Source organism: Saccopteryx leptura, chromosome 1 (genome assembly GCF_036850995.1).
Source record: "Saccopteryx leptura isolate mSacLep1 chromosome 1, mSacLep1_pri_phased_curated, whole genome shotgun sequence".
NCBI lineage: Eukaryota > Metazoa > Chordata > Mammalia > Chiroptera > Emballonuridae > Saccopteryx > Saccopteryx leptura.
This window is the reverse complement of record NC_089503.1, coordinates 245,463,001-245,489,530: the sequence shown is the minus strand read 5'-3', so window position 1 is coordinate 245,489,530 and position 26,530 is coordinate 245,463,001. Positions and strand designations below refer to the sequence as shown.

Sequence of the window (26,530 nt, the reverse complement as noted above, 5' to 3'; positions counted from 1 at the left end):
TGGAGTTGGGAAAACTGGACAGATACATGCAAAAAAATGAAAGTAGACCATTTTCTTTTATTTATATTCTTTTTTCAGTGTGTGTGTGCACGTGCAAGAAAGAGAGAGAGACAGGAAGGGAGAGAGATGAGAAGCATCAACTCATAGTTGCGGCACCTCAGTTGTTCATTGATTGCTTCTTATATGTGCTCTTATATGTGCCTTGACCAAGAGCTCCAGCTGAAACACTGACCCCTTGCTCAAGTAGTGACCTTGGGCTTCAAGCCAGAGACCTTTGAGTTCAAGCCAGCGACCATGGGATCATATCTATGATCCCACTCACAAGCTGGTGATCCCTTGCTCCAACTGGTGAGCCTGCACTCAAGCTGGGGACGTCAGGATTTCAAACCTGGGTTTTCAGTTGACACTCTATCCACTGAGCTACCACCAGTCAGGCAACATTTCAATTTTTAATTTTTTTTTTTTGTATTTTTCTGAAGCTGGAAACGGGGAGAGACAGTCAGACAGACTCCCGCATGCGCCCGACCGGGATCCACCCGGCACGCCCACCAGGGGCGACGCTCTGCCCACCAGGGGGCGATGTTCTGCCCCTCTGGGGCGTCGCTCTGCTGCGACCAGAGCCACTCTAGCGCCTGGGGCAGAGGCCAAGGAGCCATCCCCAGCGCCCAGGCCATCTTTGCTCCAATGGAGCCTCGGCTGCGGGAGGGGAAGAGAGAGAGAGGAAGGGGGGGGTGGAGAAGCAAATGGGCGCTTCTCCTATGTGCCCTGGCCGGGAATCGAACCCGGGTCCCCCACACGCCAGGCCAACGCTCTACCGCTGAGCCAACCGGCCCGGGCCAACATTTCAATTTTTTAAAAGCACTGGCATGAGGTGGAAGATAAGGAACTCACAAAGGGAAGTAATCATCAGAACACTGAGCTCTGTTCAAAACAATTAGTCCTGAGAGTAAAGTAATAGAGGTTACATCTTCAAGCTGGCAGACTGACCACTGTTGACATATCACTTCCATCTGAAAGAGATTTTCTCATATTTGAAATTGCCCTTTTTCTTTTCAGCTTAAGGTATTGGGAAAAGGATAATACAATTCTAAAATATTCATAAAGAGTGCATACATTTTTAACCATAAATTTTTACGTTACCACTTTGCTCTAAATCACCTCAATTGAGAGGTCCTTTCCACTTGAATAACTAACTGATCAGATATCAATATAGAGGTTACAAGTCTTTCCAGCATAAGAAGATAAAAGGAATAAAACATACTTCTCACAAACTAGTAGCACTTCATTCTACCAGGACACACAAATTTGGCTCTACTGACTTGTCAGAAACAAGGGAAGATGACATCGGTCCAAAACCGCTCTTTGTGCAAGGGAAATGTGAGGCTACAATTTTTCCTTCCATATTTCCCCCTTAGGTGGTGTGTGAGGTCACCAGAATGCTGACTTTGAAGGCAGAGAGGGGGACTGTGCTAAACAGACTGTTTCCAGTTACAGTGGCTTTCAGAGGGTTCCTACAACAGCCACAGGTGAAATAGGTGCAACCAAATTTAAAGCATTTAAGATACAGTAGCGATGCCATGATGGGTGGCCAGAAACTCGGTTGTAGGAGGTGGTCAGGTCCCACAGAGGGAGGAAGGAGGAGGGAGGAGAGTGTACCATGTATGGTGGTTGATGCAGAGGATAGGTTTGGGTGGATACAAGGGAGAGGTGGGACCCCCTTTTGTAGTCTAACCTGGTAAGTCTCAGAAGGAAGAGGAGGTTTGGTGAAATTTAACAGTAAAGTCGGGGGTTCAAAGAACAAAAACCAGGAAGGCCTGCATAGTCAAGAGTTAATGATATGGCATAACTAGAACATAGTCTGAAATGCAGAGAAGGTGACCAGCTTGTTGCAAGAGAATTCAGATCGTTACTATACCCAGGAATATGACAACTATGAAACATAAGGATTATGAACAGCTGGAGTTGAACTTTCCCAGCCTGGTTCTGGGTCAGCTGTCTCCTCCGGAAAACTTGGAGGTCTCCTATAGTTTGGGAGGTCCAATTAGGAGAAGGAGGTGCAAGTTAGGGAGCCTTTCTAATTATGAAACATGAATTCATGAGACTACCTTCTAACTTTTCTGTCCAGGGACCAGTTAACAATACCCAGTATGGTTGTTTCCAGCGAGGTTGGAGGGAGTCCTCTGGAGATGTTTACCAATTCTGGATTAATTCCAAAAGTTTTTTTTTTTTGTATTTTTCTGAAGCTGGAAACGGGGAGAGACAGACAGACTCCCGCATGCACCCGACCGGGATCCACCCGGCACGCCCAGCAGGGGGCGATGCTCTGCCCCTCGGCGGGAGGGGGGGGGGTCCGCTTTGTTGCGACCAGAGCCACTCTAGCGCCTGGGGCAGAGGCCAAGGAGCCATCCCCAGCGCCTGGGCCATCTTTGCTCCAATGGAGCTTCGGCTGCGGGAGGGGAAGAGAGAGACAGAGAGGAAGGAGAGGGGGAGGGGTGGAGAAGCAGATGGGCGCTTCTCCTTTGTGCCCTGGCCGGGAATCGAACTCGGGACTTCTGCACGCCAGGTCAATGCTCTACCACTGAGCCAACTGGCCAGGGCCTCCAAAAGTTTTTTTTTTTTTTTTTTTTCATTTTTCTGAAGCTGGAAACAGGGAGAGACCGTCAGACAGACTCCCGCATGCGCCCGACCGGGATCCACCCGGCACGCCCACCATAGGGCAACGCTCTGCCCACCAGGGGGCGACGCTCTGCCCATCCTGGGCGTCGCCATGTTGCGACCAGAGCCACTCTAGCGCCTGAGGCAGAGGCCACAGAGCCATCCCCAGCGCCCGGGCCATCTTTGCTCCAATGGAGCCTTGGCTGCAGGAGGAGAAGAGAGAGACAGAGAGGAAAGCGCGGCGTAGGGGTGGAGAAGCAAATGGGCGCTTCTCCTGTGTGCCCTGGCCGGGAATCGAACCCGGGTCCTCCGCACGCTAGGCCGACGCTCTACCGCTGAGCCAACCGGCCAGGGCTCCAAAAGTTTTTTATAAGTTCTTTACACAAGTCAGAATGTCTCCTTAAGGCAGGTTTGTATGTTTCCTGATTTACTTTCTGGGGTTTTCCAGTAATTATTTTATAAGGAGACAATCGATGTTTACCAAAGGGAGTAGTTATTAGGTTAAGCACTATGATGGGATTGGCTTTGGGCCAAGGTAGATTTAAAAATTCAACAAGGTTCACCAATTGAGTTAAAAAAATTTTTTTTTTTTATCTGACCTGTGGTGGTACAGTGGTTAAGGCACTGACGTAGACTGCTGAGTTAACCAGTTCAAAACCTTGGGCTTGCCTGGTCCATGCACATACAAACCATACGTTGATGTCTCGCCCCCCCCCCCCTTTCTTTCTATCTCTCGCTTAAAAAAAAATCAGTAAGTAAAATATTTAAAAATATTTTTTTCCCTTGACTTGAGAAAAGCATCAATTTGTTGTTCCACTTAGTTGTTCCATTTATCCAATTGAGTTTTAACCACCCCATCATAATAAGCACAATGAAAATAGTACAGTGTCAACCAAAAGTTTTTACATAGCCGTTTGTAATGTCGGTGGCCGAGGTCAGGCAGGTCCACACTGGATTCGGGCAGATGGTAGAAAGACTGCAGAGCCAGAAAGGGTTGGGCCATTTAATTTAATCAAGTCTCACAACAGCAGACAAGCACACAGGCAGGGGAAACCGCCTCTCACAGTGGTGAGCAGTCAACCTGCGCATCCACAACCCCCCATCTCGCTTGAGCACAAGCCCCAGTAGCCTTATATAGGCTGTGCACATGTGCTTCTGCCGCGTGCTCACGCACTAATCAAGCAAAGTGCTTGCAGCCAGTAAACCAGTGAGCAAGCTGAACACAGCTGCCCCACATTCCACCCCTTTAGGGTTGCTCCCCTCACAATAGGTACATTACATACATTCCAAAAATAACAATTACAAAGGTGCCCTTCACAATGTCTCCCTGAGCACTCTGCCCAGGGAGTTAACTGGAGGCCCACCTCCAACTCCCCACCCCACAGTGCCAACAAGGCCACCCATCATAGGTGGGGGGCTGGTAGAGTCCAGGACCATGTCCATTGAAACCAAAAATGCCCTTGGTGCGTCTCTGCAACTGGGTGAGAGCAGCTTCCTGGTGCAGGAGGATGTCCACTGGAGCTGCCGCCCCCCCCATCAGGGTCTCATACTGTCCAAAGGCAGCATGTCCATCCAACAAGAGAGCCGGTGCCCCCTCTCTGGTCACAGTCCAAGAGTCAGTCCATGATAGCCCAGCTGTCTGTGCAAATCACCAAGGTAAAGGTCCACTACAGGCAACTAGGTTCACATAGAGCCTCAGGCCTCCCCCTCATCCCTGCCATTACAGCAGCTCTAAAGATGCTGCCACAAAGAGGAGTGTGTGGCAACAGTGGCCAACCTTTCCATCTCTGCTCCAAAGAGCATGATGCCATCCACCCCTATACCCTACAATTGCAGCAAGCCTACTAGGGCTTAGTAGGTACTCTTTGCTGCTGGGTTTTTGCCTTCTGGCTGACCACTGGCCAAGCTCTGGGTGTGTGGAAGGCAGCTTCAGCCCAAGCCTCCTCATCCTGAGAAGAGGAGCTGGAAATGACTGCTCCCGCCGACTCAGAGTCACTCCACTGGCACTGCCCCATCTTTGGCTCCTGTAGCTGCCGGCTCTTGGCCTGAAGCTGAACCTGCAGTTGTTCCTCCAACAACTGCCACTGCCAATGTTCAACTTCCAGGGCAAACTGCAACTCACAAACCTGTAGATTGTTCCCAAGTTCCAGGCGCCGTCAGTGCTCTGCAGCTCTTGAACCTGGTTGGCCTCCTTCTCCAGCGCTCGCTCCAGTTCACGCAGTTGTTGCCACTCTATGCAGCTCATCCTGGAGCTTTCAACTTTGCTCAGCTTCTTGCACAGAGTTCTTGGTTTCTTCTCACAGGATTGCAAAAACACCCAGCCCACAGTCCCCAACAGCAGAGCCACTGGGAACAGCCACTCCTCTATTCCACCTCTCAAGAGTGTCAGCAGCACCATACCAATCTGTTCCGAACCCTGCCCACTACATCACATGTAATGAGGGTGGCTGAGGCCAGGCAAAAGAACAGCAAAATGGCCCCTCACAGCAGTGGGCAGACAATCCACAACTCCCTACCTCTCTTGAACACAAGCACTGACACCCTTATCTAGTGCTCATGCACTCATCAAGCAAAATGCTTGCAGCTGGTACACCAGTGAGCAAGCCTAACACAGCTGCCACACTGTTGTAGAACTTTTCCTGTGAAGTGGAGCTAACTGGGGGTTTTCCAATTTGGAAAAATCCTTCCCAGAAGTATTTTAGTAACTGCTGTGGCTATAGCAATGTAAAGTTGGAAAGCTCAGAAAGCCAAGAGGCAGCCTCAGGAGGTTTGATTGAAGGAGCTGATCTTCCTAGAGTCAAAGATGATGACTCCAGAGGTACATCTGAACATAAGATGGCGGTTCCCTACTAGGGCCCCCCAGTGAAGATGGGGAAGGGAAAAAGAGGTCTCAGAAACTGTTTAAAATACATATACCTTTGCCTCACCTGTGGTGGTACAGTGGACAAAACATTGACCCAGAATACTGAGGTCACTGGTTCAAAACCCCAGGCTTGCCTGGTCATGGAAATACTAGAAGCAACTACTGTGATTGCTCTTCACCCCAACTTTCTCTTTAACCTCTCTCTAAAAGTCAATAATATATATGTGCGCGCACACACACACACACACAGAGTTTGTTTTACTTCAGAGTTTTTCAAGGTGGAAATAAAATGGTATTTCCTTTGTTTATTGAGCATGCAAATAGACAAGCTTTGGGGTTTCAAATGAACCCCATCTTGGCCAACAAAGCCCGAGATCATCTCATATGATTTTTGTCCAGAGGCCTAGCCAAATGCAATTCTCTGTATTTTAGTTTTTTTAACATGTAATCAGCCAAAGTTCCTTCTGCTACCACCAGGAGGCAGCTGATTAACTTGAGAATTTTAGAGCATGTGTTACCCATTATGAACTCCTCCTTATGGGTGGCGTTCTCGTTCAGAGATCATAGGGTGAGCACCTTCACATGCACCCTTTCCTTATGAAAGCATCCTTTTGAGTGCCCCTTAACGTGAGCTCAGCTGCAGGTGTGAAACAGCTAAGTTGAAGCAGGGACTCAGGTGAGGATATCAGGTTTCATAGCCCAGTTTGCAAACTGGAGAAATACAGCTAGACACTTGAGGTCGTGGTGAGGCTAGCATATATAGAGAAGAGTACAGGCCTGTTTCCCAGTTGGTCAATTTCTATTCAAATGACCATTTCAAATTGGAAATATGATTGGCCTATATATGCCATTGTTGGCTCCGTGCATTCTGATTGGTCAATAAATATGCAAATGAGACTATAATTGCATAGCTCTGATGCCATGAGGCAGGTCTTCAGCCCATTGATAGATTTACCAGTTTAAGACCTTTTATAAGGGTGAATCAGCAGGCAAAAACAGTGCAGGAGGTTGGCAGCTCATTTTCCATTTTTTCCCTAAACTGCAATGTAGATGAGAGGCCCCTATAAGCAATGGCTGCTAGACTCTGGTTATGAATTCAAGGCCAATTAGCCACAAGGAGTCTTCTTTAGCAGGTGTATTTCTCCAGGCTGAGAGTGGGTAAGACCCATACACACTAAAAAAAGAATCCCACCCTGGCCGGTTGGCTCAGCGGTAGAGCGTCGGCCTAGCGTGCGGAGGACCCGGGTTCGATTCCCGGCCAGGGCACACAGAAGCGCCCATTTGCTTCTCCACCCCTACGCCGCGCTTTCCTCTCTGTCTCTCTCTTCCCCTCCCGCAGCCAAGGCTCCATTGGAGCAAAGATGGCCCGGGCGCAGGGGATGGCTCTGTGGCCTCTGCCTTAGGCGCTAGAGTGGCTCTGGTCGCAACATGGCGACGCCCAGGATGGGCAGAGCATCGCCCCTGGTGGGCGTGCCGGGTGGATCCCGGTCGGGCGCATGCGGGAGTCTGTCTGACGGTCTCTCCCTGTTTCCAGCTTCAGAAAAAAAAAAAAAAAAAGAATCCCAAAGGCAGGTGCAGACAGGCTCCACTTCCTAACCTTCCCTGGCAGTACCCGTTACCCTAGTTTTCTGCACTGATTCTACCCAACCCTCCAACAAGGACAGCATTCTCCACCAGTTGAGGAGGCCTGGGTTTTTCCTGGCTCCACACAACCTCGCGTAGCACGCAGGGTACAAGCGCCACCACCCCCTACGCATGTGCGGTGAGATGAGTTGGGAGCTGGGCTTGAGAGCGAAAGTACCCCACCGCGCGCCAGATCAAAGCCACCTGCTGCTTGCGCAGCACCCTGTCCTGGAGTCTGAACAAGGGATATTGGCTCCAACGTAAAGACGGGCTTGTGGGAGTCGTGGTCCGGCCCGTTGCCCCGCCCACAGCACACCCGGACTCTATTTCCCGTGGAGCCATGGGCGGCCTACTTCCGGCGCAGGTACGGGTCGGCGCACGCGACTACGGTCCGGTCGACTTTGCGGAGCCATGGAGGGTGGCTTCGGCTCGGATTTCGGGGGCTCAGGCGGCGGCAAGCTGGATCCGGGGCTCATCATGGAGCAGGTGAAGGTGCAGATCGCCGTGGCCAACGCGCAGGAGCTGCTGCAGGTCCGGGGCAGGTCCTGGGGCTGAGGGCGGCGGGCTCCGCCAGGGGGCGGGCGTTGCGACTGAGGTTTTACCTGTCCCCACAGAGGATGACGGACAAGTGCTTCCGGAAGTGCATCGGAAAGCCGGGCGGCTCCCTGGACAATTCGGAGCAGGTGAGAGACCTTTGGGGCCGACGTGGGTCGCCGGCCGGGATTGGCGAGGGCGGCGTGGCGGGGCCGCTGCGCGTGCGCAGTCTGCTGCCAGGGGTTGGAGGCACCGATCCTGGGAATCCTGAGCTGAACTGCGCCCCCTCCCTGCCTCCAGAAGTGCATCGCCATGTGCATGGACCGCTACATGGACGCCTGGAATACCGTATCCCGCGCCTACAACTCGCGGCTGCAGCGAGAACGAGCCAACATGTGACCGGGATGTGCTGGGCCCAGCCCCCCCCCCCCGCGGGCCGCCCCCACCCACACCCCCACCCCCGCTCGATTTCCATAAATGTGCTTTGTGAGGCGGGGGCCGGCGTGTGCGTGCTGCCTGCCTGAAGTTTATGAGGATGAAGACTGGTGGTGATGATATACTTGGGATTCTGCCCCATCCCCCTTCGTCAGCCTACCTCCCACCTGCCAGCGAGTGTAGTTGAGGACTTGAGGGCCCTGGAACTTCCCAAAGTGGTGTCAGCCCAGTGGCACCTCCCGTTGGTGCCCTGGTCAACCTCATGCCCTGGTCATAAAATTCTCCTGTGAACCTGGAGGGGGCAGGTATGGTCAGACTCCACCTGAGCTGACAAATAAATTGGGGGAGGGTAGAGAGAGCCAATGTGTCTTCCCTGCAGGGGGCCTCAGTCTGGAGTACCTGGATCTGCTACCCAGACTCTCGGTCTCTGTCCCCCACCCCCCCACCCCATTTTATCCTTGCTTGTTACTTGGTTGGCTGGATGTTGGGGAATGTGTTCACACAAGAAGGAACCTTGAAGATTAGGCTGGGAGTGGGTCAGCCCTCTCCCTGGGTGGCCTTGTCCCAGTCCCCACCCAATTCTTCATCCCATCTCTGAGCCCTGGATGATGGGCAGGCAAGTGGTTCTTGTTGTGATGTGAGGTGCTGAGCCAGTAACTAGGGACAAGGGATTTTTTTATTGGAACAAAATATACAGTAAAACTGGATTCCACTACCCACAGCACCCCCACCCACCACCTGGACTGGTGGACTCCCCTTCTCAGGCTGGTGGCTGGCTGGTTCCTCTGCCTTCACATCTCTCCTGCCAGGCCTGGGCAGCCATGGGCAGTCACTCCTGGATGTTCTGTGTAATCCAGCCTCTCACAGCAGCCACTCGAGTATAGACACCTGGGAAGTGGGGCCGCCCACAGCCATAGCCCCAGCTGGTGACCCCAGTTAGCACCCACCGGCCGGATGGCTCCCTGCAGGCCAGGGGTCCCCCAGCGTCACCCTGATGGGAGGAGAGAGGAAAGGCGCTCAGTGCAAGCCAGCACCTCTCCAATAGCAGCCCTCAGGCCAAGGGAGGATTGACTGGGACTGACCCGATCTGCACACCCTAGGTGGCTGGCCACCACAGCAGTGTTGCTAGGGTTCCTTATATTGTCCCAAGTGAGTGACTAACCCTGTGAGCCTCACTTTTATTATCCGGGAAATAAGCTCAATGCTAGGAGAAGCCATTCATTTGGCAGACATTTGTGGACATCTGTCACTAGTTCTCCAGGAGAACAGGGCCTCACACTATTTCCATCCCTTCCCTTCAGGGCCATGGTGAGGATGCGGTGGGCTAGGAACTGGCTCGTGATGGCTGCCTAATAAATGGAAGTCCATTGAAATCTCAGGTGGAAAAGGTTCCCTTTTTGATCAGTGTAAGTTTGCACTGAAGTAAGTGTGTGTCCTGGTTGGTCGGCTTTAGAGCCTCCTTCCCCAGTGGATGGGATCTGGACACCCCCCCACACAGCAGAGCCCCTATCTTAATTTTAAATTGTGCTCACTGAACAGCTGTCCACGCCTCCCTGTGGGAAGCCAGCACACAGCATGCGGCTGCTGATCTGTACCGGGTAGTAGCGGCGGCAGGCCTGCTCACTGAGGAGACGCACAGCTGCCTTCTGCAGCTGCCGCACCATAGAGCCTGTGGACGAGATGGGGCTGGTGGGGCCATCAGGCCGGGTTGGGTGCCTTCCTGAAGCCCCAACTGCTAACGCCCGAGGTTGCGGGGCCTGGCTTCGCCTACCTCCCTCGCGCACTGAGCCCCAGCCCGTGATGACGCAGCGTGCCCCGTCAGGGGGCCGGGGCACAGGCTCAGGCAGGCAGATGGGCCGTACCAGGCGGCTGTGGTGCACAGGCCCCACCAGCTCCAGTAGCGCCACATCGTAGTCGAGCGTGTAAAGATTGTAGAAGGGGTGCTTGTAGATGCGTGCCACGCGCTCCAGCTGCCCATCAGCACTGCTCAGGAATGGCGTGCCCAGGAAGGCCACCCACTGCTTGGGGTCTCCATAGCTGCAGGATGTTGGGGAGAGGCATTAACTACAGTTCCCACCACCTGGGCCCCTCTAGACTCTCCCCTGTGGGGCTGTGGCCACATCCTAGCCTGTGCCCCAGGGGATTGGCCAGGGACTTTGGGCCAGGCTCTTGACCTTTCTGGGCCCCAAGTTGCTCATCTGGAAATGAGGCTAAGAGTCATCCCTTCTGAGGAAGCTAGGTGGTCCTAAGCCTGAAATGTAGCCAGGGCAATATGACACAACAAACTCCATTTCTGCTCAATATTAGGGCTCTAGTGGCCAGAGGGCTCCATGGAGGGTAGGGCCTCTGGCCTGGCCCACCTTGCAGAATGACTGCTATGGAAGGGACTCCCCAGTGTGTGGCCTTTGGGGGATGGAGATACCTCACAGTTCCCCAGTGGCTCCCATGTCACCAGCCAGCCTGGGCCTGGGCTAGGAAAGACTGGCCCTTTGGTTTGTGGGGTGGGGTGAGGGGAGGTTGGACTGGGCCCCCACAACCCTATGTGGTAGGTGGGCAGAGGTGAGCTGTATGGAGCAGGGGCTGCAGTGGGTCCCAGTCACAAGGGTGGGAGCATGACAGTTTTGGGGCCACAAGTCAGCCCTGGTGAAGCACCAACAGGCTGGGTATTGGGTGTGGGCCGGACTCACACGTCGAAGCAGTGCGCAGCCGACAGCAGCCACTTCTCGGCCACCAGCACAGCCCCGCAGCGGTGCTCCCGGCGCCGCAGCCACAGGCTTACCTGCCATGGCCACTCCCCAAGGCCTGCGGCGCTGCCGCCCACGATCTTGGTCAGCGCTGCCACTGGCGCCAGGCCACAGTCTGCAGGGGAGCGCACAGGTTGTTGGGATGGATGCACAGTGCCTCCCACGCAGCCCCTTGACAGGTGGGGGACCCCCCTCAAAAAAAAGTCCGCACAAAAAACACTAGACTTGGCGCTTGGTTCTACAAACGCACCTCTTCTGGGCTTTTCTCAATATTTGAAATGCATTTATGTATTTTTCCTATAACTTCAGCATTGGGGCTGCTCTTCCTGGATGGGGGCTAGGATATTGTCCCCTCCCACCATCATCCCTTCGCAGGCATCTCAGTCCTTTAGAAACCAGGTTCCCTGCTGGCCCAGGACCTTTGCACACCCATTGGCACTGCACAGGAGGGCCCTACCATGTCCCAGCTGCTGTGCCAGCTTGTCTTCCCAGACACCCTCCAGGCTGTGACACTGCCCTCCCCCCTTCAGCACACAATTGTAGAAGGCACAAGGATGGTTTCAAGAGGGTGCCGCAGGGACCATTATCATCCACTGCTACCCACCTGATTCCCACAGAGCACTGTCCACTCTGGAGCCCCCTTCTTAGCCCCTCTCCTACCTCATTCCAGGTTTAGGAAAGGCCCTCCTTCCCTGGCCTCACCAGGAAGGAGAGAGGGTGACAAGACCACCTGCCCTATCCTTACTAGCCCCACTGCCCCTATCCTCCTGACACAGGACCTTGCCCAGGACCAAGAGGCCTAGGGAACCTGGCAGAAGCTGCAGTCTCCCCTTGTGGAAACCCTGCCCTCACGGTGGACAATGCATGCCATTCCAGGCCTTCGTTCATCTCTGAGCCCTCAAAAACTCACAGCCTGTAGCTACTGGAAAAGTGAAAATCATCAGGCTAGAGGCCAGACCCAGATAAAGCTAGCTGGAGAGCTAACAGGAAACACTTTCTCCGGAGAACAGTTACAGTTATACAGTATTGAGCACCGCCTTTTCTTGTGCCCTAAACCCAGACTGACAGAAAATGCTGTGAAGGAAAGGTCCCCCTCTGGCCCAGAGGGTCAGTCACTGAAACTCTGCCTTGATTTCCAGTCCAGGGGCAGGGTTCAGATAAGGGGGTTCCAGGATCAACATATCACCTTTATTCTTTTTTTTTTTTTGTATTTTTCTGAAGCTGGAAAAGGGGAGAGACAGTCAGACAGACTCCCGCATGCGCCCGACCGGGATCCACCCAGCACGCCCACCAGGGGCAACGCTCTGCCCACCAGGGGGCGATGCTCTGTCCCTCTGGGGCGTCTCTCTGTTGCAACCAGAGCCACTCTAGCGCCTGGGGCAGAGGCCAAGGAGCCATCCCCAGCGCCCGGGCCATCTTTGCTCCAATGGAGCCTTGGCTGCGGGAGGGGAAGAGAGAGACAGAGAGGAAGGAGGGGGGGTGGAGAAGCAAATGGGCGCTTCTCCTATGTGCCCTAGCCGGGAATCGAACCCGGGTGCCCCGCACGCCAGGCCGACGCTCTACCGCTGAGCCAACCGGCCAGGGCCTCACCTTTTTTCTAACTGTGGTTTCCTAGGAGACAGGACCCAGATCCTCCTCACCCTCTAAAGCCACATCCAGGCCCTTGGCACAAGGTCTGCTTTGGTCTGAGCCCATGAAAATCACTTTGTTTCAAGGTCACCTATACCCCACTTTGTTCCTAGATCCTGACTTCCTGATAACCTGACTTGCTTTGTTTGGGAGCCGGCCCTGTTCCTCTGTTGTGTGAGCTGCCTCTCTGCAGAGTCCATAAATCTCACTTGATGGGTTCAGGTCTGTGTCTGGGTGACTTAGACTGATGGAGCCAGGATACTGTATGAAGATGTTCAGAGAGAAAAGGTAAAAACCCTCGTGACACATCACAAAGGACATGATAGGGCAGTGGGATTATGGGTAGTTTCCCCCCAACTTCTCTGTAATGGGGTTGTTACACACACACATCACTACCCACCCATGACCTGAAGGACAGTGTGGAGCTAGGGGAGGCCCAAGGAGGGGGACTGATGATAGAGGAAAGAGGCAAAGAAATCTGTCTGCATCAGTTTCTGTAAGAGTCACCATGAAGATGACAGGACACTTGGGACTGGGAAGTATGAGGAAAGTCCGCAGTAAGAAGGAAGCTGGGTGCAGCCTGCACAGACAGGCAGCCTGTGTGCTGAGCTTCTGCCCCATTAAGGGGCTCCTCAGGAGCAGCTTGGTCCCTGCCTCCCTGCCTCCCCACCTCAATGAAAGGAGCCCTGACATAGTCCACAGAATCTGGATGTGAGAGCATCAAGTTCATGTCCCATGTCATGCGGAAGACTAAAGAGTGTTTTCTCTGTGCTACAAGACAACGCTCTAACCAACCGAGCTATCCGGCCAAGGCAAGAGTGTTTTCTCTTTAGTCCCCCAGGCACTACAGGTGGCTTCTGCTCACTTAGTCTTAGCTTGAGCCATATAAAGTTGCCCATATTTAATGGGGCTTTATTTTTCACCCACATATAGTTCTGTTTAATAGTTAATAAAAGTGAACTCAGCATTTTAGACACGAGTGGAAAGATCTCAGGGGTACATTCTCTGTACTGGCCAGTTAGACACCCCCCTGAGCCCACAGCGGGAACCTGGGAGACAAGCCAACTTCATGCCCAGCTTTGTTTAGCTTTGCCTCCCTTTCACTCCTGATGACGTGCCATGCTATTATGAGTTTCTTTCTCTACCTTCTGGTTTCCTGCTGCATTGAGCTTAGCATGGGGTCTGGCACAGAGGAGGGCTTTATGAGCATCGGGTGAGTGGACAGAAAACTCCTCTGATGGACACTCTCCATCAGGGTCTCCCCTGTACACCTTGGCGTTCCTGAAGTTTCCTTTTAAAAATGGGAGCCAACAGTGTCTGCAGATTAAGGCACTTGCCACTAGATCAGGGGTCTCAAACTCAACTCAGCATGTAGGCCGAAGAGCAAGATCACAGCCGTTCGGCGGGCCGCACTAGGTCTACAAAAGGCAACTGTTACGCAACACTTTTCTCACTGCAGTTGAAAACAAAAAAAAATCAGTACAAGCACAATCGTACATGCAGTTTACTCAGTGTCACAAAACGACCAGAAACTGTAGTTCCGCATCACAACTGCTGTTAACTAAGCTAATATCTAGCTAGGATGCTAGAGAAATGAAAAATACAAGTAGGCCCCTAGGCTTACTTAATTTTATCCAAAATATTTTGAACTTTGTGGATTAGTCTGTGAGCCGCACAAAATTGTTCGGCGGGCCGCAAGTTTGAGACCCCTGCACTAGATGGTGTAGGTCTGCCAATCAGCCCCTTTGCCCATGTCCCTGGCTGTCAGGAGGATGATGGGTTGGCTTCTGTTTTCTCCAAATCCGTAAGTTAAAACCCTGATCTCGATTCCCAGCTAGACTGGCTCTGATTGTGGCAGAGCAACGCCCCAAGATGGGCAGAGCATCGTCCCTGGTGGGCATGCCGGGTGGATCCCGGTCAGGCGCATGCGGGAGTCTGTCTGACTGCCTCCCCGTTTCCAGCTTTGGAAAAATACAACAAAAAGAACAAAACCAAAAACCCTGATCTCCAGGACCTCAGGATGTGACTGTATTTGGAGATAGGGCCTTTAAAGAAGTATTTAGGCCCTGGCCGGTTGGCTCAGTGGTAGAGCATCGGCCTGGCGTGCAGAAGTCCCGGGTTCGATTCCTGGCCAGGGCACACAGGAGAAGCGCCCATCTGCTTCCCCACCCCTCCCCCTCTCCTTCCTCTCTGTCTCTCTCTTCCCCTCCCGCAGCCAAGGCTCCATTGGAGCAAAGATGGCCCGGGCGCTGGGGATGGCTCCTTGGCCTCTGCCCCAGGCGCTAGAGTGGCTCTGGTTGCAACAGAGAGACGCCCCAGAGGGGCAGAGCATTGCCCCCTGGTGGGCAGAGCATCGCCCCTGGTGGGCGTGCCGGGTGGATCCCGGTCGGGCGCATGCGGGAGTCTGTCTGACTGTCTCTCCCCATTTCCAGCTTCAGAAAAATACAAAAAAAAAAAAAAGAAGTATTTAACGTAAAATGAGAAATGAGGTCATTGGCGCGGGTCCTAATCCAATATGACTGGTGTCCTTCTAAGAAGAGATCAAGACAGGCACACAGAGGGATGACTGTGTGAAGACACAGGGAGACGATGGCTATCTATCTACATGCCAAGGAGAGAGGCTTCAGTAGAAACCAGCCCTGCTAACACTCCGGCTGACTTCTGGCCTCCAGGACTGGGAGACAGTAAATGTCCATTGTTTAAGCCCCCAGCCTGTGGATGTTGTGACAGCAGCCCTAATAGACTGAAACAGGACCCCTGCCACCCACGTGTCACTCCATTCCTCCCTGTACCTGGTAGCTGGGAGTCCTTGGTGGTCCGTGAGGCATTTGGAAGTGGTGTCTGTCCCCTAGCAGTGGTGCTCATGGCAGGGGTAGTCCTGTTGGCAGGTGGGCTGGTTGCCCTGCTGGTGGTCTGGAGTGTGGGTCTGCTGGCTGTGACCCCTAGGACTGTGAGGCCAGCCATTGTCCTGGGGATATGCATGGTGGTGGCAGGCATCCTCGTGGTGGAGGGGGCAGGCTTGGGGAGAGGGTGGGAGGACATGACGTCCAGGATCCAACCCTTCAGCTTGGTGATTCGAGCATACACGCCAGGTTTCTTAGCCTGAGCACAGCCAATCCCCCAGCTGACAATACCCGCCAGATAAAACACGCCAGGGGTCTCCTCACAGGCCAAGGGGCCCCCAGAGTCACCCTAAAAAACAAAGGAAAGAGGGCTGGTTATGACCATCTGGCACTGCTCTGCATTCTCACAGGGAGAGGCCTATCAGGGGAACAAGAGGACAAGGCATAAGGCCACAGGGCCACAGGGACAGGGACAGCCTACCCTCATCCCCATGCCCATCTCCCCAGGAGCGAATCCTGTTGGACAGTGTGGTCATACATGTACTAATCTGTAGTTAGATTTTCTTTTCAGTTAGTATACACTATACATCTTTTTAAATATGTGTGTATATAAAATTTGACTTTAAATATGTATATATAGATATATTTAAACATATATACATTTTGTATATACCTACCACATACTTTTAAATTGCTATCTCATCTTCTGCTTGGGAATACTATAATTTCTCTAAATTACGCATTTAAAGACATTTAGTTCATCTCTGGATTTTCCCTGCACTGAAAATTCTTTTCCTTCTATCCTTGAGTCCATACCCATAGCATTGCCAGGTGGAAGGGTGTGGCCACTTCATTTGACTCCCGCCTACTCCCCCTTTGGATGTTACCTGGCAGGAGTCGACCTTGCCCTCCAGGAAGCCGGCACAGAGCATCCTGTCTGTGAGTGAGAAGTTGTAGAGGGCACTGCACGCCTTCTGGTCTATGATGCCCACGGACGCTCGCTGTAGAGTGTCTGGCTTCGTTGCTGTCAGGAAAAAGAGATGCCTCAACACCATCACCACCAATGACATTTCCAGAGTGATCACCGTTCACTATCTGGTCTAGCTCTGAAAGGTACCATCCCCATCCTACAGCTGAAGAAACCAAGGTTTATGGTGTTGCAGGGAAACTGAGTCATAAGCAAGAAGGAAATGGAGCCCAGAGTCCCAACTCAGAGCCCTAGGATCTCGCCACTGTCCCCAAGCAGATTCCCTAGTACGTTGGGTGAACTGTGGGGAGTTCTGAGTTTTTGAAGGAAGCATTAACTCTTGGGGGCTCTGAAGGGTACAGCACAAAGTTCTGAAACGTTTTCTAGAAAGAGCCAGCAAGTATTTTTGGCTTTACAGGCCAGTCTCTGTCAGGACTACTCAGCTCTGCTTTTGTAGCAGGAAGGACACCATGGGCCATCAGTAAACAAATGGGCATAGCTGTGTGCCAGGAGAATTCCACATATAGGAAGCAGCCACACTGGGACCATGGCTGGAGTTTGCAACCCTAAAGGATGCAGAGGCCAGCGGTTTACAGGCAGTGGGAGCATAGAACCCTCTCGGGACTCACCATTCCCCTCCTGTGTGTTACCCCATCCGGAGATCATGCACTTCCGGCCCACAGGGAACTTCTGGATGGCCAGGGGCAGGCAGACGGGCTGGATGTACTTGTTGAAGACCAGAGACCCCGACAGCTCCAGGACGGCCACATCAAAGTCCAGGATGCTGGGGTTGTACTGGGGGTGCAGCACTGTCCTCTTGATCCCCATTTTCACTGGGCTCCCGCCGATGCCCATGAGAGACACTGTACCCAGGTGGGCCTGCACCAGCTCCACTTTTGTGCTGCTGACAAGGGGTTGCTCAGACAACCCTGCTGCCCCCAGGCAGCCAGGAGCTGCAGGGCCCGGGCTCTGGGGAGGGGCACCAGGAGAATGGAGGAGCAGCATAGCTACTCCTCCAAAGCAGTCCCAGGCTGAGGGGCTGGGGGCAGGGCAGAGAGTCCTGGTCTGTAACAAGAGGGAGTTGGCCCAGCATCACAAGAGGCCCCTCCAGCTTTATGACTCTCAAAGGTCAGTGTCGCCTGGCTCTGCAGCAAAGGGGAAGGGGCCCTGTCTCCTCCCCAGTTAGCCCTTATTTGTTCCCTGAGGACCAGCTCAACAGCTTATCCTCCCAGAAGCTGCAGCCCAGGCCCAGGCCCGTGAGATGGCTCCTTGAGAGCCTTTTCTTCTCCTTCATGTTCCCCCTTCTCATTTGTAACCAGACATCCAGACACTAGACCACGAACCTAGGTAGAGTGAGGGCTGAGGAGAGGCTGCCTCTGCTGTGGCCACCCTAGTGCACAGCTGGCCACATGTTTGGTCATAAATGGTTTCTGAACCCATGGGGATTTGCTAGGGCTGCGGGGAAGGGGACCCAGTGATGATAGGGGGAGCTGAGCAGTCTTCCTGAACCAAGGTTGGCCTTACTGGTTGAAGCAGTGGGCTGCCGACAGCAGCCAGCGGTCCCCTACCACAGTTGCTCCGCAGAAGTGCCTGGAACCCTCCTTCAGGCTGACCTGCCAGGGTACCTCCCCAGCTGTGGCTCCGAACCCACCCACGATCCGGGTGGGCTTCTCCATTGCTGGCCTGGCACCGCACTCTGTGGAGGGACAGAGAAGAGGGCCTGGGTGCCTTAGCTCAGAGTGGGAGCACCTGGAATCAGAGGGCCTCAGGACACCAGGGCATAGCCTCCTGGCTCTGACTGGGCCGGGGCAAATCACCCCCATTATACAGATGGATAAACTGAGGCTTGAAAGTACCCTAGTGTCTTAAGGTCTTGAAGCAAGTATATGACAGCTGGGGGCATAGTTAAAAACAAGAAGATAAGGCCCTGGCCATTTGGCTCAGTGATAGTGTTGGCTAGGCATGTGGATGTCCTGGGTTCGATTTCTGGTCAGGGCACACAGAAGTGCCCATCTTCTTCTCTACTCTTTCCCCTCTTACTTCTCTCTCTCTCTCTCTCTCTCTTCCCCTCCTGTAGCCATGGCTCGATTGGAGCAAGTTGGCCTCGGGTGCTGAGGATGGCCTCTGCCTCAGGCGCTATGAAGAGCTCAGTTGCTGAGCAACCAAGCAATGCCCCAGATGGGCAGAGCGTTGTGCCCTAGTGGGCTTGCTGGGTGGATTATGGTCAGGGCGCATGCAGGAGTCTGTCTCTGCCTCCCCTTCTTTCAATGAATTTAAAAAACCACAAAAAAAAAACCCGAAGATAAAATTATAGAGCACTCTTTCCCCATCAGCTGAAGCCCCACCAGACACAGACCTGAAACCCCCAAGGTCAGGTTTATGGGCTTGCTGTAAGGAGGGAGCCAATACCCCAGAACCATGTGGGGGGGCTCACCAAACAAAGGGAAAGTCAGGTTATCAGGTTATTATGGGATCCTGGGACAGGGTGGGGTGCAGGAGACATTTAGATGAAGCAGAGTGTTGATAGGCTCAGAGTATTGTAGGTTTGTGGGACCATAAAGGAGGATCAATATCACATCTGGACTGTGACCGGACCTGGGTCCTTGGAAACTTCAAAGTAAAGACAGATGTAGAATGTGTTTCCAGACCCAGGGCCAACAAGGTGAATAACTTAACGCTACTGAATTGGACACTCAAAAATGTTTACTATGGTTAATTTTATGTTATGTGTCACCACAATTAAAAATAAAATAAAAGGCCTGACCTGTGGTGGCGCAGTGGATAAAGCATTGACCTGGAAATGCTGAGGTCGCCGGTTCGAAACCCTGGGCTTGCCTGGTCAAGGCACATATGGGAGTTGATGCTTCCAGCTCCTCCCCCCTTCTCTCTCTCTGTCTCTCCTCTCTCTCTGTCTCTGTCTCTCTCTCTCCTCTCTAAAAATGAATAAATAAAATAATATTAAAAAAATTTTTAAAAATAAATAAAAGTAAAACCCTGGATAAGCTGATTTTACATGGAAAAAGAAGTATGTAAAGCATGTCTGGGAAAATTTTGAAAAAAAAAATAATTCTTGGATATTAAAATGTACATATATGGGCCCTGGCCGGTTGGCTCACTGGTAGAGCGTCGGCCTGGCGTGCAGGAGTCCCGGGTTCAATTCCCAGCCGGGGCACACAGGAGAAGCGCCCATCTGCTTCTCCACCCCTCCCCCTCTCCTTCCTCTCTGTCTCTCTCTTCCCCTCCCGCAGCCAAGACTCCACTGGAGCAAAGTTGGCCTGGGCGCTGAGGATGGCTCTGTGGCCTCTGCCTCAGGCGCTAGAATGGCTCTGGTTGCAACAGAGCAGTGCCCCAGATGGGCAGAGCATCACCCCCTGGTGGGCATGCTGGGTGGATGCATGTAGGAGTCTGTCTGACTGCCTCCCCGTTTCAAACTTCAGAAAAATACAAAAAAAAAAAAAAAAAAGTACATATATGTGCTGTATGTAAGTGGTATTTCTGGAAGGTTAACCACATGTGCAAACTCAAAGTTAGTCTCTCTCCCACCCTGGTCCTGGAGTTATGGTCACTAGCCCCCTGTTGACCTGTGGGTTATTCTATGTTTACCCTATTGGACTGTTTACCTTTGCCAGGCCATAAATCTGAAGAATGCCCACATGTGTTTCTTAGTCTGTTCTCATGACAGACATCACTGATCAATCACTCATCTCTTTCCCATGCAGTGCTTTAGGAAGTCAGTACCAACTGATACGACCCAGCAGGGAGCAGACACCTACTTTTACCTGTCTCCCCAGGAAATACCTTGTGGCCTAGAGGCGGTCACTGAGTCCAGAGGTGCAGAGCTGGGAGCCACTGTGGGTTTGGTGGGGGTGTCGACCACCCGGCTCTTGGGACTGGTGGGCCAGGCGGTACTGGGGATGGCAGAGGCAGGAGCCGCTGTGGGGACGGGAGGCTTGTTTGCCAGAGCAATCGCCTCCAGGATCCAGTCTCGCAGCCTGGTCACTCGAGCATAGACCCCTGGACGCCGGGCTTCCGCACAACCTATGCCCCAGCTCACGATGCCAGCCAGAAAGAACCTGCCAGAAGGCTCTTCGCAGACCAGGGGGCCTCCTGAGTCACCCTAGGAGATAAAGGCACACCCTCAGGGGGTCAGGGCTCCCTGGTCTCAGCCAATCCAAGTCCCAGAGCTTCAGGGTCAAAGAACGGTCCCTGGATGGGGAGCGCTCCCCACACAAGCTCGCAGAGAAAATGTCTGAGATAATTCACATCTCAGAACCTCCGTTTCCTCTTTTGTAAAAATAAGATAGGACAGTTGGGCTATAGGACTTTTAAGATCTCTTTCAGTTCTACCTCTAGCAGTTAAAAACCCAACCCCAATCAGCAACATCCTGTCCCCTGCTAATCAATAATGTCACCCTTTACTTAGGCTGACAGTATGGCTGCCCTGCTCGAGCCTCCAGACAGCTCACCGGCTGCTACGGCATTCTCCTGGCGTGCCTGATCGGCCTTCACTTATCCTGTCCTGTGATCCTCTGCCTTCTGCTCATACACAGTTTACCCTGACTCTTAAATTCTCAAGCAAAGCACTCTCTTATTATTTCCCAACATTTCCTCCAGGTTCTGGTTTTGATATGGCAACCTGAGCACACGTAGCATTCTCTCCTCACCCACCAGGCTTTAGAAATGAAAACAAAAATATAAACTACAAGAAGGAAATCCAGAGCTGTGCTAAGAATCAAGCAGGGAATATCCTAGTGGGGGTCCAGAAACTGTGAGGACTCCCTGTTCTGGAGAGGCAGGCCCTGGGGCGGAAAGCTGGGGGCCTTCCCCAGCCAGCCTCCATGGGTGAGCTGTTGCCTGGGGCTCCTTTGGGCACCAGGGCTCACCTGGCAAGAATCCACCTTGCCATCCAGGTAGCCGGCGCACACCATTCGGTCAGTGAGTGAGCTGCCGTACAGGCCGGCGCACAGGGTCTGGTCCAGCAGCTCCACGGTGGCTTTCTGCAGCATCTCTGGCTTGATCACTGCCCGGAACAGGAGAAACAAGTGAGTGAGCATTCCAAGGCCCCTGGCAGTCTCTGTGAATTGGAATGCTGAAGAACATCTCTTCTCTGTGCCTCAGTTGCCCCAGCTGCAAGCAGAGACGCTGCGGCGCCAGCCTTAGAAACCAGCAAAGAGAAAACGCTCCACAAATGCCCACTAACACTGGACAGCTAAGCGGTGCCCAGGTTAACACCCCAAGGCTGAGCTGCACATCTCCTCTCCCCTTACCTGCATCTGCTGTTACCCTAGTCCTACCCTGCTGAAATTTTTTCTTTGCTCGGCAGCCAGTGCCATATTGGCTAAACATGAAATCAGATTATATCCTTGTTTTTGCTTAAACCCTCTAGGGCATGTCCCCCCTGACTCGGCCTAAATGCCCAAGACTGGATGACCTACCTCGGGGCCTTTGTACATCCTGGTCCAGCTGCCTAGCATGATTGTCCCATGGAATCTGCTTGCCTTCTTCCTTCATCTCCTTTTCAAGGAGGCCTTTCCTTACCTCCCTATTTAAAATTGCAGCCTCCTCTCCCATCCCCATCCTGATGATTTTTCTCCATTGCTACATCACTGTCTAATCTAACTTGTTTAGTATTTACTGTCCCTAGATTTGCTGTGTCCAATACAGTAGCCAGTGACCACATGTGGCTATTTAAATGTAGATTTAAATGCATTCAAATGAAATAAAAGATTCAGTTTCTTAGTTGCATAGGCCACATTTCATGGGGCTGGCAGCTCCTGTAGTAGGCAGTACAGACAGAGCACATCCATCACCAAGATAAGTTCTGCTGGATGGTGATGGTCTGGACTGTGAGCTCCACGTGGGCAGGAATTTCTCTTTAGCTACCTGCTCAGTCCCTGAATCAGTGGTTGGTGAGCCGGAGGGGCTCAAATGTTTATTGATTTAATTTGGTCATCAATTACTTTCTCTCCTGATTATGTTCTTGTGGCAAATATCCTTCCTTATCACAAAAATCCTAATCTTCCAGGATCTTTCTATTTTCTCAGGCAGGTACAGATCTGAGAAACCCCAAAACATAGGCCAGTGGGCCCTGCTAGGGAGTTGGATTCTCAGAGCTTGAACTTGGGAAGCCCAAGGGCTTCCTGCACAAGGATTCCTGCCTCCCCAACCCCAAGCTTGAGAGTCATTGACAGGCACTGTCTACAAAAACCTGTATACCTGCCTGACCAGGCGGTGGCGCAGTGGATGGAGTGTCGGACTGGGATGCGGAAGGACCCGGGTTCGAGACCCTGAGGTCGCCAGCTTGAGTGCGGGCTCATCTGGTTTGAGCAAGGCTCACCAGCTTGAACCCAAGGTCGCTGGTTCCAGCAAGGGGTTACTCGGTCTGCTGAAGGCCCGTGGTCAAGGCACATGTGCGAAAGCAATCAATGAATAACTAAGGTGTTGCAACGCGCAATGAAAAACTAATGATTGATGCTTCTCATCTCTCCGTTCCTGTCTGTCTGTCCCTGTCTATCCCTCTCTCTGACTCACTCTCTGTTTCTGTAATAAATAAATAAATAAATAAATAAAATTTAAAAACAAAACAAAATAAAAAAAACCTGTATACCTGATGAACTGGTCTAAGGCCAGTGGGTACTATGTTGGATATTGGACACAGTAGTTCTAGAATGTCCTGGACCAGTGTTGTCCAAGAGAATTTCTTTCAATGATGGGACTTTCTCCAGTCCCCTGACTGGGTTGGCTTCATTAGCTAGGTCTTAGCTGAAGTGTCACCTTCTTGGGCCCTCTCCTAAGGCTGTTCCTCCCACCCTCAATTCATATTTTTCTTTTGCAGCATTCTGTTGGTTTCCTCCCCAGCACTTACCGCTATCCAAGCACAATCGGTTTTCATTATTTGAGGGAGTTCTGTTCTCTAAATTCACCATGAACACTGGATTCGTGAATATGGAACTACTACTGTTCCTAGGGAAATTCAGGGTCTGGTCACAACATTTTCCTCGAGCAGTCGATACATAACCTTGTGTTTTGTGTGTTTCTGTTTAAAGATACCTTGTCTAATATACGTTTGTCCAAAATATGGAGCCATTTTATTTATTTGTTTATTTTGAGGGAGAGGACTTGAGGTGGGACGGAGAGGGGGAGAGAGAGAGAGGCATGAACTTGTCCCACTTAGTTGTGCAGCCACTGATTGCTTCTCCTATGTGCCCTGACCAGGGCTTGAACCAGAAACTGGCAACCCCAGGATGGAACTGGCAACCTTAACACTCTGGGATGATGCTCTATCCACTGTGTCCCAGGCCAGGGCATGGAGCCACTTTATTTTTTTATTTTTATTTATTTTTTAAAAGATTTTGTTTATTGATTTTACAGAGATTGGGGTGGGGGAGCGAGAAGTATCAACTCATAGCTCCTTCACTTTAGTTGTTCATTGATTATTTATTGTATGTACCTTGACCGGACAAGCCCAGGGCTTCGAACCAGCAACCTCAGTGTTCCAGGTTGATGCCTTATGCACTGCACCACCACAGGCCAGGCTGGAGCCACTTTAAAATGGAGTCAGAGCACCATCCCAGAGGAGCTGCCTTGAATGTCTTATCCTCAAACCTTGGAATGTTAAAACAGGACAAAATAGCTATCTGAAATATTTTTGTTTCCATTAACCTCTCATTATGATTTAGAGCAGGAGTCAGCAAGCTATAACCCTCAGGCCAGATAACGACCCACTGCATGTTTTCTTTTAAAATTGAATTTTCACTGCTTGTTTTTTATAAATAAAGTTTTATTGGTACATTTAAAAAACCAGGGCAAAATAACCTTTGGACTAGGCCTAGTTATGTCCCAAAGAACTGTTTGTAAAAATGACAAGAAAGCAGATATTATGACTACTGGACTGATAGCTACTGGACCGAAAATTAGAAACATTTTTTAGCCCTTACCAACTAGCTCAATTTGTTAGAAAATCATCCTGATTTGTCAAGGTTATGAGTTCGATCCCCAGTCAGGGCACATACAAGAATCAAATAATGGGCCCTGGACGGGTGGCTCAGTAGATAAAGTGTTGACCCAGCATGCCAGAGGTCACTGGTTCGACCCCCAGTCAGGGCACATACAAGAAGCAATCAATGAGTACACATCTAAATGGAACAACTAAGTAAAATGAGTTGATACTTTTCTCTCTTCCTTCATCCCTCTCTCTCTCGCTCAAATCAATGGAAAAATTTAAAAAGAAAAAGAAAAAAAGAATCAACCAATGAATGCATAAATGAGTGGAACAACAAATCAATGTTTCTCTCTCTCTCTCCCCCTCCCTTCCTTTCTCTCTAAAATCAATGAATAAATAAAAAGTTTAGAACTGGTAATAAAAACATTTTTTAAAATGAACATCACTATGTCATGTTATCTGTACCAATAGCAATGCTTTTCTTCGATGGCTGTAACTGTTCCTCTCCCCTTGCTTATAAATATCCATCGCCTTTGTCTCCTAGTCAGAACACTGCACGGATTCGTTAACATTGAACTCAAGGCCAGCAGTGCTGTAAGTCATGCCTGAATGAAGTTGATCTAACATGTTATTTTCTCCCTAGGGCACGTGCCAGCCTTCCTGCACTCTGAACATTAGCTAGCATTTCAGCTCTGTGCTTGGGGGACAGCAAAATCAACCACAAAAAGTACACACACACACGGCCCTGGCCGGTTGGCTCAGCGGTAGAGCGTCGGCCTAGTGTGCGGAGGACCCAGGTTCGATTCCCGGCCAGGGCACACAGGAGAAGCGCCCATTTGCTTCTCCACCCCTCCGCCGCGCTTTCCTCTCTGTCTCTCTCTTCCCCTCCCGCAGCCAAGGCTCCATTGGAGCAAAGATAGCCCGGGCGCTGGGGATGGTTCTGTGGCCTCTGCCTCAGGCGCTAGAGTGGCTCTGGTCGCAACATGGCGACGCCCAGGATGGGCAGAGCATCGCCCCCTGGTGGGCAGAGCATCGCCCCATGGTGGGCGTGCCGGGTGGATCCCGGTCGGGCGCATGTGGGAGTCTGTCTGACTGTCTCTCCCTGTTTCCAGCTTCAGAAAAAAAAAAAAAAAAGTACACACACACACACACACACACACACACACAAAGGCCATAACTATACCATGAAATGGACTCCAGTTTAGAGTCTGAGCTGAAACACGGCAGGGCATCACCTTGTTCTGCCTTAAATGAGAACATGCTGTCCTTAACTCAAAATTTTCATCACTCTGTGCATATCTGCAAATGAGCACAAAATTCCCATTTGCAGCCATCCACTTGGAGTTCCAAATTAATATTATTGAGTGGGAGAATTCCCAAATAGGGAATCACGAATTAGAAGGAGGACTGTGTGGCTAACTTTCCTCTTGGTGGTCCGTGGGGAGGGGTGCTTACGGAAATCCTCCTTGAGGTAGCCCCAGCCCGAGATTAGACACTTCTTCCTGGGTGGGAAGACGTGTGTGGCGGCAGGCAGGCACACGGGCTGGACGTGCCTGCTGAAGGGCAGAGGGCTGCCCAGCTGGAGCACCGCCACATCGAAGTCAGCCGTGTCGGGGTTATAGGAGGGGTGTGTGATAATCTGGGCCACGCGGGCCCGCACTGTGCTGGCCTCCGAACCACTGAGCTGGGTCGTGCCTGCGTAGACCACCCACTCGGTGGGGTCTTGGAACCTGCAGGGAAAACAAATGGCAGCTCAGAAGACCCCTAAGGATGGGGCTGAGGGGACATGGTTAGGTGACCAAGGCCATCTCTGGGGGCAAATGTTAACGGGTGCCCCAAAACTCAATCATTAAGACTGATATTTTCAAGCAATATTGTCAGAAATCATAATAAATGAAAAAAATCTATGGTGTGGGAATTAGCAACATTTTAAACAAAGACAGAATCTGCCAGGGCTGAGTTAGGGTAAGAAATGTTAAGGGGCACAAAAAGGATATATGATTACATACAGTGGAATATTATTCAGCCTTTAAAAAGGACATTCTCTTGCCCTGGCCGGTTGGCTCAGTGGTAGAGTGTCGGCTTGGCATGCAGAAGTCCCGGGTTCGATTCCCGGCCAGGGCACACAGGAGAAGCGCCCATCTGCTTCTCCACCCCTCCCCCCTCCTTCCTCTCTGTCTCTCTCTTCCCCTCCTGCAGCCGAGGCTCCATTGGAGCAAAGATGGCCCGGGCGCTGGGGATGGCTCCTTGGCCTCTGCCCCAGGCACTGGAGTGGCTCTGGTGCGACAGAGCGAC

General features: G+C 51.8%; 2 protein-coding genes across 2 annotated transcripts in view; one reads left to right on the top strand and one right to left on the bottom strand.

The window, feature by feature from the left end:
- Positions 1-7,487: 7,487 nt before the first annotated feature.
- Positions 7,488-8,468, top strand: TIMM13 (translocase of inner mitochondrial membrane 13). Its single transcript, XM_066343050.1, has 3 exons — positions 7,488-7,672; positions 7,756-7,824; positions 7,976-8,468. The coding sequence occupies exons 1-3, from the start codon at positions 7,553-7,555 to the stop codon at positions 8,072-8,074; spliced, it is 288 nt and encodes a 95-aa protein (XP_066199147.1). The 5' UTR covers positions 7,488-7,552; the 3' UTR covers positions 8,075-8,468.
- A 153-nt stretch (positions 8,469-8,621) lies between these two features.
- The window catches only part of TMPRSS9 (transmembrane serine protease 9), a 29,159-nt gene continuing 11,250 nt past the window's right edge, over positions 8,622-26,530 (bottom strand). The window contains exons 8-18 of the mRNA XM_066343063.1: positions 25,691-25,965; positions 21,177-21,313; positions 20,092-20,410; positions 17,818-17,989; positions 16,923-17,194; positions 16,214-16,350; positions 15,276-15,675; positions 10,798-10,969; positions 9,882-10,147; positions 9,643-9,779; positions 8,622-9,101 (exon numbers count right to left, since the gene is read on the bottom strand). Coding sequence (XP_066199160.1) covers positions 8,940-9,101; positions 9,643-9,779; positions 9,882-10,147; positions 10,798-10,969; positions 15,276-15,675; positions 16,214-16,350; positions 16,923-17,194; positions 17,818-17,989; positions 20,092-20,410; positions 21,177-21,313; positions 25,691-25,965 — 2,449 coding nt within the window. The 3' untranslated portion in view covers positions 8,622-8,939. The remainder of the gene's footprint in view (positions 9,102-9,642; positions 9,780-9,881; positions 10,148-10,797; positions 10,970-15,275; positions 15,676-16,213; positions 16,351-16,922; positions 17,195-17,817; positions 17,990-20,091; positions 20,411-21,176; positions 21,314-25,690; positions 25,966-26,530) is intronic.